Raw genomic sequence first — 12560 nt, 5'->3', positions numbered from 1 at the left:
CGCTTCTCTCCGCGCCGGGGCAGGCAGTCACCCGCGCCGCGATCGCTCAGTTTCAAGCACTCACGCCAAAGTTTGCGCGGAAAGTTTCAATGCATCTCTTTTTCTGCGTCCCCTCTTCGCAGCAGCTGCCTCCGGCGGCTCCCCGAGCCGGGGTCGCCTCCCTGGCGGTAAGGGGCTGATCCCGCTGCCGCCGCTCGGCCCGACCCCTCTCCGCAAGTCGGGGTGGTGGTGGCGGAGGGGATGAAGAGAGCGCTTTCCTCCTGCCCTCTCTGTCTCTCCCTCTCTCAGTCCACCGCTTTAGAAAAAAAATCAGAATATAAAAAAAAAAAAATCCAAACTGACTAGAGAGGGAGGGAACTGGGGCGGAGGGAGGCTCTGCAGGAAAGGGAGGGAAAAAAAATCCCAGCGGATCAAAGTATAGGTGGGGAAAAAATAAATTAAACGAGAGGATAAAGCAAGGCGGCAAGCCAACAGCAGGTCCCGGTGCCCGGGGAGGGCTGCTCCCGCGGCGCGCTGTCCCCCGCCGGCGCGGCGTGCGCTCCTCGCCCCCGGCGCGGCGGCAGCCGCACTCCGCGCACTCCAGCGGCGGCTCCGCGCAGCGCCCGTTCCCCGCGCAGCGCCCGCCCCGCCACCCGCTCGCCGGCGCTCTGCAACTGCTCGGCGCGGACGCGGGGAGAGACGCTCCGGCAAAGTCCCACCCCTCCACAGCTATTCTCCTCCCTCCTCCCCTCCCTTTTTTCGCTGGGAAAGGCCACGGAGGTAAAGGGGTCCGCGGCCCCTCTGCCGCCCTCCCCGCCCTCTCCACTCGGGTCCGCAGTCCCCCGTGGCTCGCAACATTTCGCCCCCCAGCCTTCCTGCCCTGCCTTTCACCTCGGGCGCCCCACGGGCCGCGCTTCCTCCACCCTTTCTGCCCTGCCGATGGATGCACGTTCGGGTCAAAATTCACCTTGCCCGTGGGAATTGCTCCAAAGTCCAGCGGAGCCATTTGGGGGGAGGGGGCAGCGAGGACAAATTGTGATCACACTCATCATCCGTCCCCCCAAGGCCTTCGCTTTTCAGACACAGTGATTTCTTAGCACCTATGTGCTAAAAAGGAGTGGAGTAGGGGGTTGTCCTCATTTGGGTTTTATTTCTCTTCATCCATTGGCAACCCACCTTGGTTCAGGGGGGCTGCCTGCACTGGCTGAGCATTGCCCCAGTGTGCAGAAAGGTGTCATGCTGAAGGGGTGAAGATTTTGCCAGACAAACACCACGCTGCTTTCTGGGAAGGTATTTGAAGGGCAAAAAGGCAGCTTTGTCTTACTGGGGTTACCGCAGGCATTCCCCAGCTGAGCTCCTTCACTCGTGTCACCCGCAAAATTTCCTCATACGGGATACAGAGTAACAATATGCGTGTGTCAACACATATAAATCTCTCTCCTACCACCGTCTTCCAAGGACTGCAGGTAGCGGACAGAGTGGTAGTCCAAGCTGGCAGATTCCTGGGGCTCACCATGGGCTGGAGGAAGGGGAAAGGGAAAAAGACACTGAAGAAAGAAAAGGCCACATTATGATTAGAAAGCAGGTATTCCAGTGCTGTGCCACAGACTCCTACTGATACAGGCAAAGCATTGGCTCTATAGAGGCACCTGCTGGCTGAGGGAAACACACGAAACAAAACCAAACAAAATCTTTGCTTTCCCTAGATCTTATACCTGTTTCTCCCTTTGTTTATTTTTAAAAGTTTTCGTGTCACCCCGTGGTGCAGCATGCGGGGATGTCACCCAGGTCACACTGATCCCGAGGAAGGCTGGGAGGTGAGTGACAGATCATCTGCCTGAACCAGGAGCGACGCCAACTCCTGCCCGGCCTCTCGGCTGCCCTGGCTGTGGGGTCGCATCCCACACCCTGGTGCCCATGGCCTTCCTTCTGGGCAGGGGGAGAAATCCAGCCTAGTCAAAAGCCTGGAAGAGAATATAATCCCTTTCCCCTCAGGGATCACATTTCTACAGAGGAGTGGTGCGTGTTGTTCAAATATTGCAAAAGAATCTTTTTTACTTTGCTCTGGTTTTGTTTTGGTGTGGTTTGGTTTTTAAACTAATTGTTGCAGAGGGTTTCTGAAGTAACAAATGTCCATCCAAAATAACCTGACTTTCCCATATTCAGAATGCAATTGCCAAAACTGCCCTCCAAGAGAGAGGGAGACTACAGACCCTCACCATGAGAAATAAATGGAATATTTCATTAGATGAAGGTAAAGCCAAATTAAAGCTCCCAAAGGAAGGAACCGGTCCTGATTCTGCCGGAGTTTACTGTGAGCGGCTCCCTCCTCATGCCAGGCCTCTGCACTTCAGATCTGCAGCAGGCAGATAGCTCACTCAGTACTTTTTTTCTTTATTTGGTAGTGGGTCCTAGGTGACTTTTCCCCTCCTGCTAGGTGAGCATTTTATGAATGAACATAGTGCTACCACAAATAACCTGTAATTTCAACACCCGTCTGGATGGACAAAATCCCTCCAGCTGTTGCACTGCTCAAAGTCATACACAGAAATCTCACAGAAAAGATTAAACCCACGAGGTAAGGCAAGGGGTAGCCTTATCTCCTTAAAGCTACAATGTACTGTAAATAATGTACAGAACCCAGCTTCTAAAATTACCACTACAGGATTGCTCATCTCATCTTACGTTTCATCGGGATCCTGTGATCTTCCCACCTGCCAACATCCTGTTACCAGGAGAGGGGTGTATGTGGAGTTTGTGCAAATGGTCATGTACTTGCTTGGATTCTGGTGCCAGCAGAGACATTCATGTGCCTTCCATGTTAACATTACACCGTAATAAATACTGACATTGCTATAGAACCCACAGTGTTTGTGCTTAGCACTGCTCACAAGAAAAGTAAATTGATGTGCGTCCCAGCTATGTTTCTTTATTAGCCTCGTTAGCTTTCCCATGTCAATGGCTCCTGAGACAGAAAGAAAGACAGCATCAACAGGCAGGATTTTAAATATGGAATACCTAAAAGCACGAGCTCCATGTTTAGGCACTTAAGGGAAGACGCGTGATTTGCAAAGAGGCTGAGTGATGACTTATTTGGAGCTGTGAGACACTGCGAACTTTTGAGAACCTGACCATAATTTAGGACGTCATCTTGCAGACTGAATTCAGTGGAAGCTTTGGCATTGACTTCAAAGGGCACAAGATCAAGCCCTTATTTAGGGTCTCAAAATACAAAATTAGGAGCCTAAATTTAGGCATCAATTTTTTAATACCTTGACCCATGTTAGTAATACCCTTCGTCTAATCCCTCTGTTTGACCTGAAAAGAGAGGAATGTCAGTAACTCTTTGCCGACTCGCCTAAAAGAACCTGCGGCTGACAAGGGGGAAATGCAAGAAACGCATTCCCCACGCTTCGTTTATTTTTTCTCCCCTCTCTCAGATCCTCAAAATAACAGCCAGAGCAATGTTAGCGGAGGAGCTCAGGCCCACTTTGAAACTGGAATAGGAAATGTGAGAAATGTGGATGTTAAAAAACAAATTAAACAAAACAATATTTTCTTAGAATTCCATCTTGTGGGCAGGTCTGGGGGGAATCTGGATTTGGATAATCTAAATTAGGAGAGAAGTCAGGAAAACAAAGAGTAATTTTAAGCATTTTAGTGCCAGAGCTATTTCTTAACACACAGCTCACTCTCTGATTTCAAATATAGTCCCTCAACACTGAGCGGGGAGAACAGCACAAAGAAAATCAACGTCTTGATCCAGCCCTCTAACAGACGTGGAAAAAAGGCCAGAATGGAGTGAGTTGTTGAAACAAGCAGCCAGGTGAATGGCTCCTAAAGGTCCTGAGGTATTTCAGGTGCTTCTTTCCCTGTAGGAAATCACAGGGACGCAAGATGCAATAACCAGGCTATGGTCAAGTCGGCTGCAGCATGGTCACAAGACAGCAAATCTATTAACCACACGATCCTTATTATTGCGATTATTTTTGTGTTGTTGCACTAACACGCAAGGGAGAAGCTGTAGATGTAACAAAAGGTTGCTCCTCTGAGATGGTTTGCCAACGCTCCCTCTGCTGTGGTATAAATAGAATACACGCAGTGGGCACCGGCAGTGCACTAGTCTTGTATTTGCAAGCATTAGAGATGCCCATGCACCACCCACTGGCAGTTTCACTTGCCTCTGTCACTCAGGAGTTTGTCCAAAGATTTTCAGCTCCTGGAAAGAGAGAAAAATGTTCATGAACACACAGCACCATCACTCACTTTGTCCTTCTGGTTGATTTTGTACCCTCGGCTCTTCTCTCATAGTCAACAATTACAACAGGTTATGAGGAGTTGCTCCCCTTTCATTCTCTCCATCTGTATTTTCCTATCTCTCACTGGATGTTTGTGTGATCCTTTTGCAGAAAGCAGCAGAGGAACTGATAAGCAAGTGGAGGTAACAGGACAGGTCCCCAGCACTCAGCAGGGTTGTTTTAATATCTACAGAGAGATCAACAGACTAGAACAGCTCTTTTCCTGCCGAAACTACATGTAATGTCAGCCTAAATGTACAGACATCTTGACCCTGACTTACGCATCCCTAGCTAACAGAGCTGGTAGGAATATACACAGGCAGTTATTGCAATAGTACTTCACCTTACACTTACATCACAGTCCCTGGAGAAGCGTCTGATGGGGCAGCCTTATGTATTAAATCATTTCCTGGAGGGAAGAATTCATTTGGGCTCATTTATTATCATTTGTCCTAGAGCTCATATTTTACACTCTGAGCATAGGGAGCAGGTGTTATTCATGGCTACAGGTCTAAGAACCAAAGCCTAATTTCAGAGAAGCTGTTCTGTTGTTTGAGGTTGATCACTTGATGTTTGTCCCAGGTGCTGGACACATGTTGCTTGCTGAAGAAAGTATGAATTGGTCTCAGATTTCAATGTTTTGGTAACTACCAAACAAGAATAAAACTAAACTCAAGCATCTTTCCCTCCTCTGCAAATCAAGTGGCCGTTAGCAATCTTGACTTGAACAATAAATAAAGCTGTACAACAATCACATCAGAATCACATCAATGCGGCGTCAAATGAATATGGTAACAGAGGCCCACAGAAGTTGGACAGTCAGCATGTGCAGTCCTCTGCAAAGACAAGCAAACGGGTCTTCAGTAGAGAGGAACTCACAAAGCATCTATTCTGTGTGCCACGGGCCACAAAGTCCTTCCCAGCACCTCACACCACACTTCAGAGCTGTGCAAAGGCCAAATACCACAAATGTAACGTGCCACAGAACGACAGAAGAGCGCAAGGCTCCCTCCAAACCCCAGCAGTGTCAGACTGTGGTTTGCACCAGTACCCCACACAGCCATCAGAAGTTGTCAGTGCTCCGCGCCAAACAGGAAGGTAGCAAACCCAAAATGGTGGTGTCTATCTGACCATGGAAACACTCCCTCCTGCCCACAGATCTGACAGCAGGATTAAATGCTGGGGACATAGGGACTGGGTCACAGATACATCTTGTCACAAGTCATGTCTTTTCTCTGGCCACTCACTCACCCTAGAAGGAAGAATCTGCAGCAGAAACCCTGATACCTCCTTCTCCTTCCGAGACAGGAGAAACCCTTCCCACCTTCCTTCAGGAAGTGTGGGATTATTGCCACATGGGCATGATGCCAACAAGCGCTGACCCAGCCTCCTTTCAGATCAGTTTGGTGAGACTCAAAAGCCCCTCTACAATGAAAGGGGCAGATTTGGGGGTTATAACTTCCTCAGAGGGAAAATGTGGGGAGCAACTACTCACCAGCCGTTTGTGGTTCCTCATCTCAGGGTACCAGAGGGTTGTGAAATGTATACATACCAAAGAGACACCCCTGCCTCTTCCCTGACAATTAGGGTCTGAGGTAGGGAACCTCCCTGTCCCCGCACACCACTTCCCCACAGGTGACTCTAGATCTCCTTGCACCATTTCCTCCTCCCACCCCCTTTCCACAAGTGACTTGTGATCACCCCAGGCTCGTCTCCACGAATGACCTGGGGCCCGGTCCCTTCAGGAAACTCAGGCCACTCAACTGTGGAGGCTATAAACCCTGACCAAAGGATGGTCCAGACAAATCTACAGCTGGATGCCAGTTAAATATTTCCATACTGAAACTGGATTGTTATCTGATGTGTAAACCACAAACCATCCACACAACTGCAAAGCTTCCATCTCAGTGGTATATTACTGTCTGTCTGTACACTCCAAAAACAAGCAATTTTTTAAATAACAGAATTCAACAAATTGTTTTGGATAAATTGAAATTTGATAACTCTTTTGACTTGCGGTTTACACAAGGTAGTATTTCAGTTCCATCAGGACCTTAAGTAGAGCATGTTGTATACAGTTCAGTGAGCAATTTCATGAGAGCACACTGGGTTGCTCAAAGCAGGGGAGTTTTCTTGAATTCCTTCTGTCTCTGGACACTACAAATGCCCACACACCTTGGTGGCTGTCTGCCCAGAACCACACCTTCACACCCAAAGAAAGGCTGGGCAATACTCCAACTAATAAAAGATCAAAACAAGGGCAAATAGCCAGTTAGGAGGTTCCTAAATTCTCCACCTCTCAGACTCCTGGGGGAATACTTCTCAACTCTAGAACTGAAGTGCAGCCCAAACAACATTTCTCAAGAACAGAATTTGAGAGAGCACCTTCCTTGTCCTTGGCCAAGCTCATCAGCGTCCTCATTGCTAACTATAATTTCCCAAATTCCTGTTTCCTCTCAGCATTTCGCAACCAAGTTCTTAGGGCAAATCTTAGAGAAAGGAACTTTGGTCCAAACAGCTTCAGCTTGAGACAACACTAGTGTCAGTTCTGGGAAAACTTAATTTGCACCAGCAGAACAAAACATAGTGAAGGCTTAAGACACTTGAGATGCCAGAAATGTCCCCTTTCTTACAAATATGGTATTCATAAATAAACCTACTTTTGAATAAAATTGGCAAAATCTGAATTGGGGAATAGGTTTTCTGATGTCATCAGTTCACAGAAAGGTCAGTGTTAAAAGCCCAGATGATTTAAAACAAAAACCATAGGGGCAGCTATTCACAGAACTGCCATCTGTCAACAAAATTAAAGTTCAAACATATGATCGGTTTCATCATTTCCAGCTTATTTTCTGCTCATCTAAAAAGAAGGGTTTTTTTCTGGAACTAAGCTATAGGTCAAAGAGCTTAGCTTCTGACATCAATAGTTTGATAGAGAAGTTGCTTTTCAATATTGTCTGTATTCCCATATATGTTATTTTTCTCCCCAAGGGGTAATATTCACTCCTTCAAAGGATGTTGCAGGGCACCACAGGACCATCAGGGCAGAGCTCCAAACCTGCACAGAACAGGGCACTCTTACCATCACAATGTGAAGCAACAGCACTCAAAAAGGGCAAGCTGCTTTCCTAACAAAGAGAAATACACAGTCCTTTCTCCCAAAAAACTTGCTATGAAGCACCTGGAAGTTTGTTTTCCCTGATAGTGAGCCTTAAACCAACTCTTACAGCCATGCATTTATATCTGGATAGCCCATGTCCAGAGCACATAAAAGAGAAGCAGGCTGAGTTGGAATAAAGCTTCCCTCACCTTTTAGAAATAGCAGCATGCCATTTCTTTCCGTCTTCCCCAAAAGTTTCAAAAGCTGCAAAACACACTCTCTACCCTGGACTAAGCGCTTAAGCTGCTTTACCTTTTAATGCTTGTAACACTGAAGCTCAGATGGCAAAAAGCCCCTCCTGCCCATTCAAAATACCTTGATGCCACAGCTGGAGCTGTGTGACATTAATTTTTGGGGAGGTTGGCTCATATGTCTCCCACTTGCCATGCGCGGTGCTGTGCTGGCATCCCAGGACATGCCTGACATGAGGACAAGGCAGTCGTTTTGAGGAAACATCCTGAGTACATGTCACTGGCTGGGGACCAGGGCTGTCAGAAAATCAGCTTTCCTTCACTCAGCAACCGCCCGGTTAGGTGAAATAACGTGAGCTGAATCCCATTTTCAAAGAAAATGATTGCACAACCCAGTGCTATCTGTGAAAACAAACGATTAAGCAAATGAAGCAAGGCAGCGAACTCCACACAAGAATAAGTGTGTTTCATGCAGCGCCGTGCCTGGCTAGCTAGACCTGCTCTGTAAACCAGCGGTCCCACCTCTGACACTTCTGCTCACTCACCCTCTTGCACACTTGTACATTTCACTGCATTTCACTTGCATGGTTTGCTTTGACCCTTCACGGTCCTGGCATTGTCAGCCGGAGGGACACTGCCACGGTGAATGGCTCCAGCTGCAAAGCTCTGCTGAAACATCATTTGCGCCTGTGCTTTCGCTGGCCTTATTCATTCGAAAGGAAGGTGGCTTTGCAGCTTTTGAAGGAAAGAGGTGATTTCCAGAATATAAATACCTTACTTGTTCTGAACTACAGTTCTTTCACTGATGAACACCTCTGCTGTGCATGTACCTATGTTACTGCCCTGGACTAAGAAGATGCCTGAGCACACAGGTCTGGGCTGGGCAGAGAGTGGACGGTGAGGAGATGTAGCAGAGGCTGCAAGAGGCAGTGCTGGTGGAGGGTCTGTAGCCCTTCACCCAAGGGACCATGCCTGGAGGATTTCATGGGAAGAAAAAAACCCGTCAGTTCACGATGTAACAGAGCACATCTGACACACTGGAGACATGGAGAAGCCCAAGGGCTACCGCCCCAGAGAACAAAATGGTTGCCAAGGGAGTTGTCTTCTTTAATAACATACCTCCTTGATCCAGGTGCAGACCATGTGCAGGCTGACCTCACTGCTGGACAGCATACTATGGTGCAGGGAGCTGAGGCTGGTGGCTGGGGGCTCATGCCAGGTTTTGGCCAAACACGCTTGCCTTTCATTTTGCTCTGGACTGAGCAGTAGGAATGGAGGAGCTGCATCAGCCAGTGGCGATTTCATCTGGTCGAATGTTTGATGTACGTGGATGAGTCAAGACTCATTAAGCAGCTGCTGAGGTTGCCTGGGCAGGCTGTGTTTTCCTTTGACAACACATGCGTGTGGTTCAGAGTGCGGCCATTGGATGGGCTGTCTGCTCTCCCAGGTCTGCAGTCCACCCTGGCAGGGGAAGGACTGGGGAGATCATGCTGACACTTCTTTCCTGGCATCTCACCTGTACATATTTGGCCACCTTGGAGAACGAAGGTCTCTCATGGGCAGGACCCCAGTGCAGCAGCAACCTCCTCACCAGACATGGCCAGGTAGCAGGAACCAGACAAGAATCAGGATGTGTGCCACACAGAGATCCCTGGACACCAGCTAGCTGAAGGCACCCAAGCACATGGCAAGAGCCGGCCAATACAGCAACTCTGTGCCATCTTACAGAAGATGGCCTCTGCTCTGTTATTGCAGAGACCTTGGGGACAGTCACCTGCTGACAAACGGGAAAAAATTACCCAGGGCAGTTTGTCGCTGGCTGCTCCTTTCCCAAAACACCAGAGCATGCCTGACTCCAAAGCACTGCAGGATTAAGAGCAAAACAGCCAATTGTGTCCCAGGAGGCTTGTGACAAGTGCATATTTCACTCTGGGCAGCACTAGTAGCACCTAGGCTAACCTGGGAGGTGATCCCACTGTGGCCAGCACACATCTGCAGGCAGAACAGAGTGGGGTAGGAGGGGTCATGGTGGACCTTCCAAAACACCTTCCTTTGGTGGAAACTCGTTCCCTATTGGTATTCTGTGCTAGATGAAGACTACCAACTACAAAACTAAAAACGAATTATTGATTAGTTAAGAGTCAAATGAGTGTGACTCAATGTGATTTGCTATGGGCAAACAGAATAAAGTCCAAACTGCTAACATGCAAACCTGGAGTTTTAAAAGGGCCTGTTTTCAAAGCTTTTCAGCTTTGAGCTAAATCAGCTGTGAGAGAAACACAAACAGAAGAAGTAGAAGAGTTAGGAAACTGAATATTTTTATTGGTGCTAAAATATCACAATTGAGAAAAAAGGCTAGTTTGGAGGGAATATAAAGCATACAAAAAAATTAAATGTGTGTATGTAGATATGAGAAATAAAGAGAGAAGCTGGTAGCAACAATTAATTTGACTGACAGTTTAATTGATTGCAACTGTGGAAAATTGATAAGAGGATCAAAAGGACAAGAAGATATTTGTGCAGAGTAGATTTAAGGGCAGTAAGACAGCTTTTTTTCAAGCAGAGTCAAAACAAGAGATCATAAAACAATTTTGGTCCACTTCTACATGGAAAAAGTTGTGAAGTAATTATCCAATAATGATACAGATAATAGATGTAGCCAGCAAATAGGGCTGTTGCAGACTTTGGACAGTGACGACACATATTTTCTACCCAATACAGACTACGGAGGATTTAAAAAATTTAACGGAAGTGTAAGAAACCTGAAGGGAGTAATTTACATTGAATACACACATGGACACACACAGACACACACATAAACCTAAAAAAAATACCACCACACAGCATTAAAAAGAGCTGGCAGGAAAAGATTCTAAATGGCTTCAATAAGTTTTGGAAAAAGGGTTTCATAGGCTTAGAAACAGCGTGGCATTGTACCAGTATTACAATGAATATATAAAGACGATTGTGTGACACTGTAGCAGGATACCCAGAGAGCTGGTGGACCCTTCACTCCTGAGCTTTTCATTAGTAAGAACGAAATAAATGGGATAGCATCATTCATATCAGTGAGCCTAAATATGTAAAAAATGGATCTGGTTAGAATAACAACTGCTTCTATCAGTGAGATTACAAGTTTGCTTGACAGAGGTTGCTTGACAGAGGTAACAGGGTTGGTGCAATTTACTTGGACTTCTTCCAAATATTTTAGTTCGTGCTATAGGATGATACAAAATAAGCATGGACCTTATTAAATTAATTTAAAACTGGCTAACTAGTAGGTTTGAGGAAGCAATACTGTAAGTGAAGAGTCACCATTTGGCAGGTAGTGCTTTTGGTCCAGCTCCTTCAAATCCAACTCAGAAAGATATATGAAATCATTCCTATTGAAGTCTGGAGATGGCACAAAGAGGGAACTATTACGTAAGGAAGAGGATATGTCTTTGGTGCAGAACAATACAGATTGCCGGAGGTCATACAAACACAATGCATTTTAACACAGAAATGTATGACTCACAGCTGTGGAAGAAAGCAGGAGACCTCCCACCAAAAGGCGAGGTCTACCCAAGCAAGCCAGAAATCTGAAGAGGACTTGGAGATTATGGATGCATCTGCCATGATGAAATATGGTGGCAAGGGCAACAAGATCCTGGGCTGCAAAACAGGAAATATTAAACAGGAAAAGGGAGGTTGCATTATCCAAGCCTTCAGCACCAAGACAACTCAACTGCTGCTGGGATCACTGCATGGGCGGAGAGGAGTGAGGAGGGTGATGAGAAGAGCCAGAGGATGACTGCAGCACTGGAAAGGATGCCATGGACTAGAGCTGCCAGGACACAGCCTGTTCGCTGGAAGGTCATGGGTAATTTGGTCATGGCACATAAGAGTCCCACACTGGAGACAGTGATGCAATAACAAATGGCTCTCCTTGGTTTAGCAGTTACAAATATTAAGAGCCAATGGGGGGAAATGATGCAAGGCAATCTTGGAGATTAGAAATGAGGCAAAAACACAACTGAGGAAAACTATGAGGAGCCCTGGGGGATTTTTTGAAAACTGGAAATCTTTCAGTCATTTATTTTCTAGAAAAGAGCTTTGATGTTTCTCCTTAATTCAAACAGGAACAAACTCAGGAAGATCCTCTGGTAGATGTTTTACAGGTCAGGTGAGATGGTCACCACAGTCTCTTCCACCCTTTGTTTCTGAATCTCTTCTCTGTTACAAAAGGAGATGGATTCTGTGGGTATTTTGTTACTTGCACTCATTGCAATAGGGATCCATACCTTCCTGCTGGTCAGTCAGTGCTCTTTCTCTGCTTCGAGTAGTGATTCCTTCCCTGACAGCCTCCTTTCCTTCTTCATCTCTGCAGCCAGAAGCAGCAGTGTGCTTCTGTCCCTTCCCTTCTGCTTTCCAGAAGGTTCAAACCCTCACAGGCCTCTCCTGGCTCCTCACAACTCCACTTCTGTCCCAGCATGCCCACGTCTCCATGCGCCTCCAGCCCTGCTCCTACTGTTAAATCCCGAGAGGTGTCTCTGGAGAAAGACCCTAGAGATGCCCTGAAAGATGCCCCCATGTCTCCAGAGTCAGAGGCAAATTTTGGGGCCAGTAAAGGCAACTTTTGTGCGAGCAAGGCAAATCTCATGACCAACAACTTGCCCAGGTCATACCCCAGGTGTGTGGCAGAGCAGGGAAGGGACCCAGAGCAGACTCCCATCTCCCGCCCCACCGCTCCAACCCTTGGGCCGCGTTTTTGTCTGGTTTGGTTTGGTTTATCCGAGCGGCGACGCGGCAGAGTTTTGGCGCTGCCCACAGCGCCCCCTGCTGGTGCCAGCGGCGCCCGGTTCGCGTTGCGAGCGGGTCCAGCCCTGACCCTGCTCGTTTTCTGGTTACTTTAGATTCCGGAGGTGAAATACAGAAAAGATCACCGTGGTA

The 12560-nt window shown here is 47.3% G+C and overlaps 1 protein-coding gene across 3 annotated transcripts in view; it reads right to left on the bottom strand.

Annotated features, from left to right (window-relative positions):
- Positions 1-52: 52 nt before the first annotated feature.
- The window catches only part of RSPH9 (radial spoke head component 9), a 161796-nt gene continuing 149288 nt past the window's right edge, over positions 53-12560 (bottom strand). For 2 of the 3 annotated variants that reach the window (XM_065058071.1, XM_065058073.1), the window contains one exon: positions 2889-4198. In XM_065058071.1, the coding sequence (XP_064914143.1) occupies positions 4166-4198 (33 nt within the window). In that variant the 3' untranslated portion in view covers positions 2889-4165. Of the gene's footprint in view, positions 4199-12560 lie in introns of all 3 variants that reach the window. The other variant, XM_065058069.1, reaches the window with a different exon arrangement.

The sequence above is a fragment of the Columba livia genome, chromosome 3, assembly GCF_036013475.1.
Source record: "Columba livia isolate bColLiv1 breed racing homer chromosome 3, bColLiv1.pat.W.v2, whole genome shotgun sequence".
Taxonomy (NCBI): domain Eukaryota; kingdom Metazoa; phylum Chordata; class Aves; order Columbiformes; family Columbidae; genus Columba; species Columba livia.
This window is presented reverse-complemented; position numbering and strand designations above follow the sequence as displayed.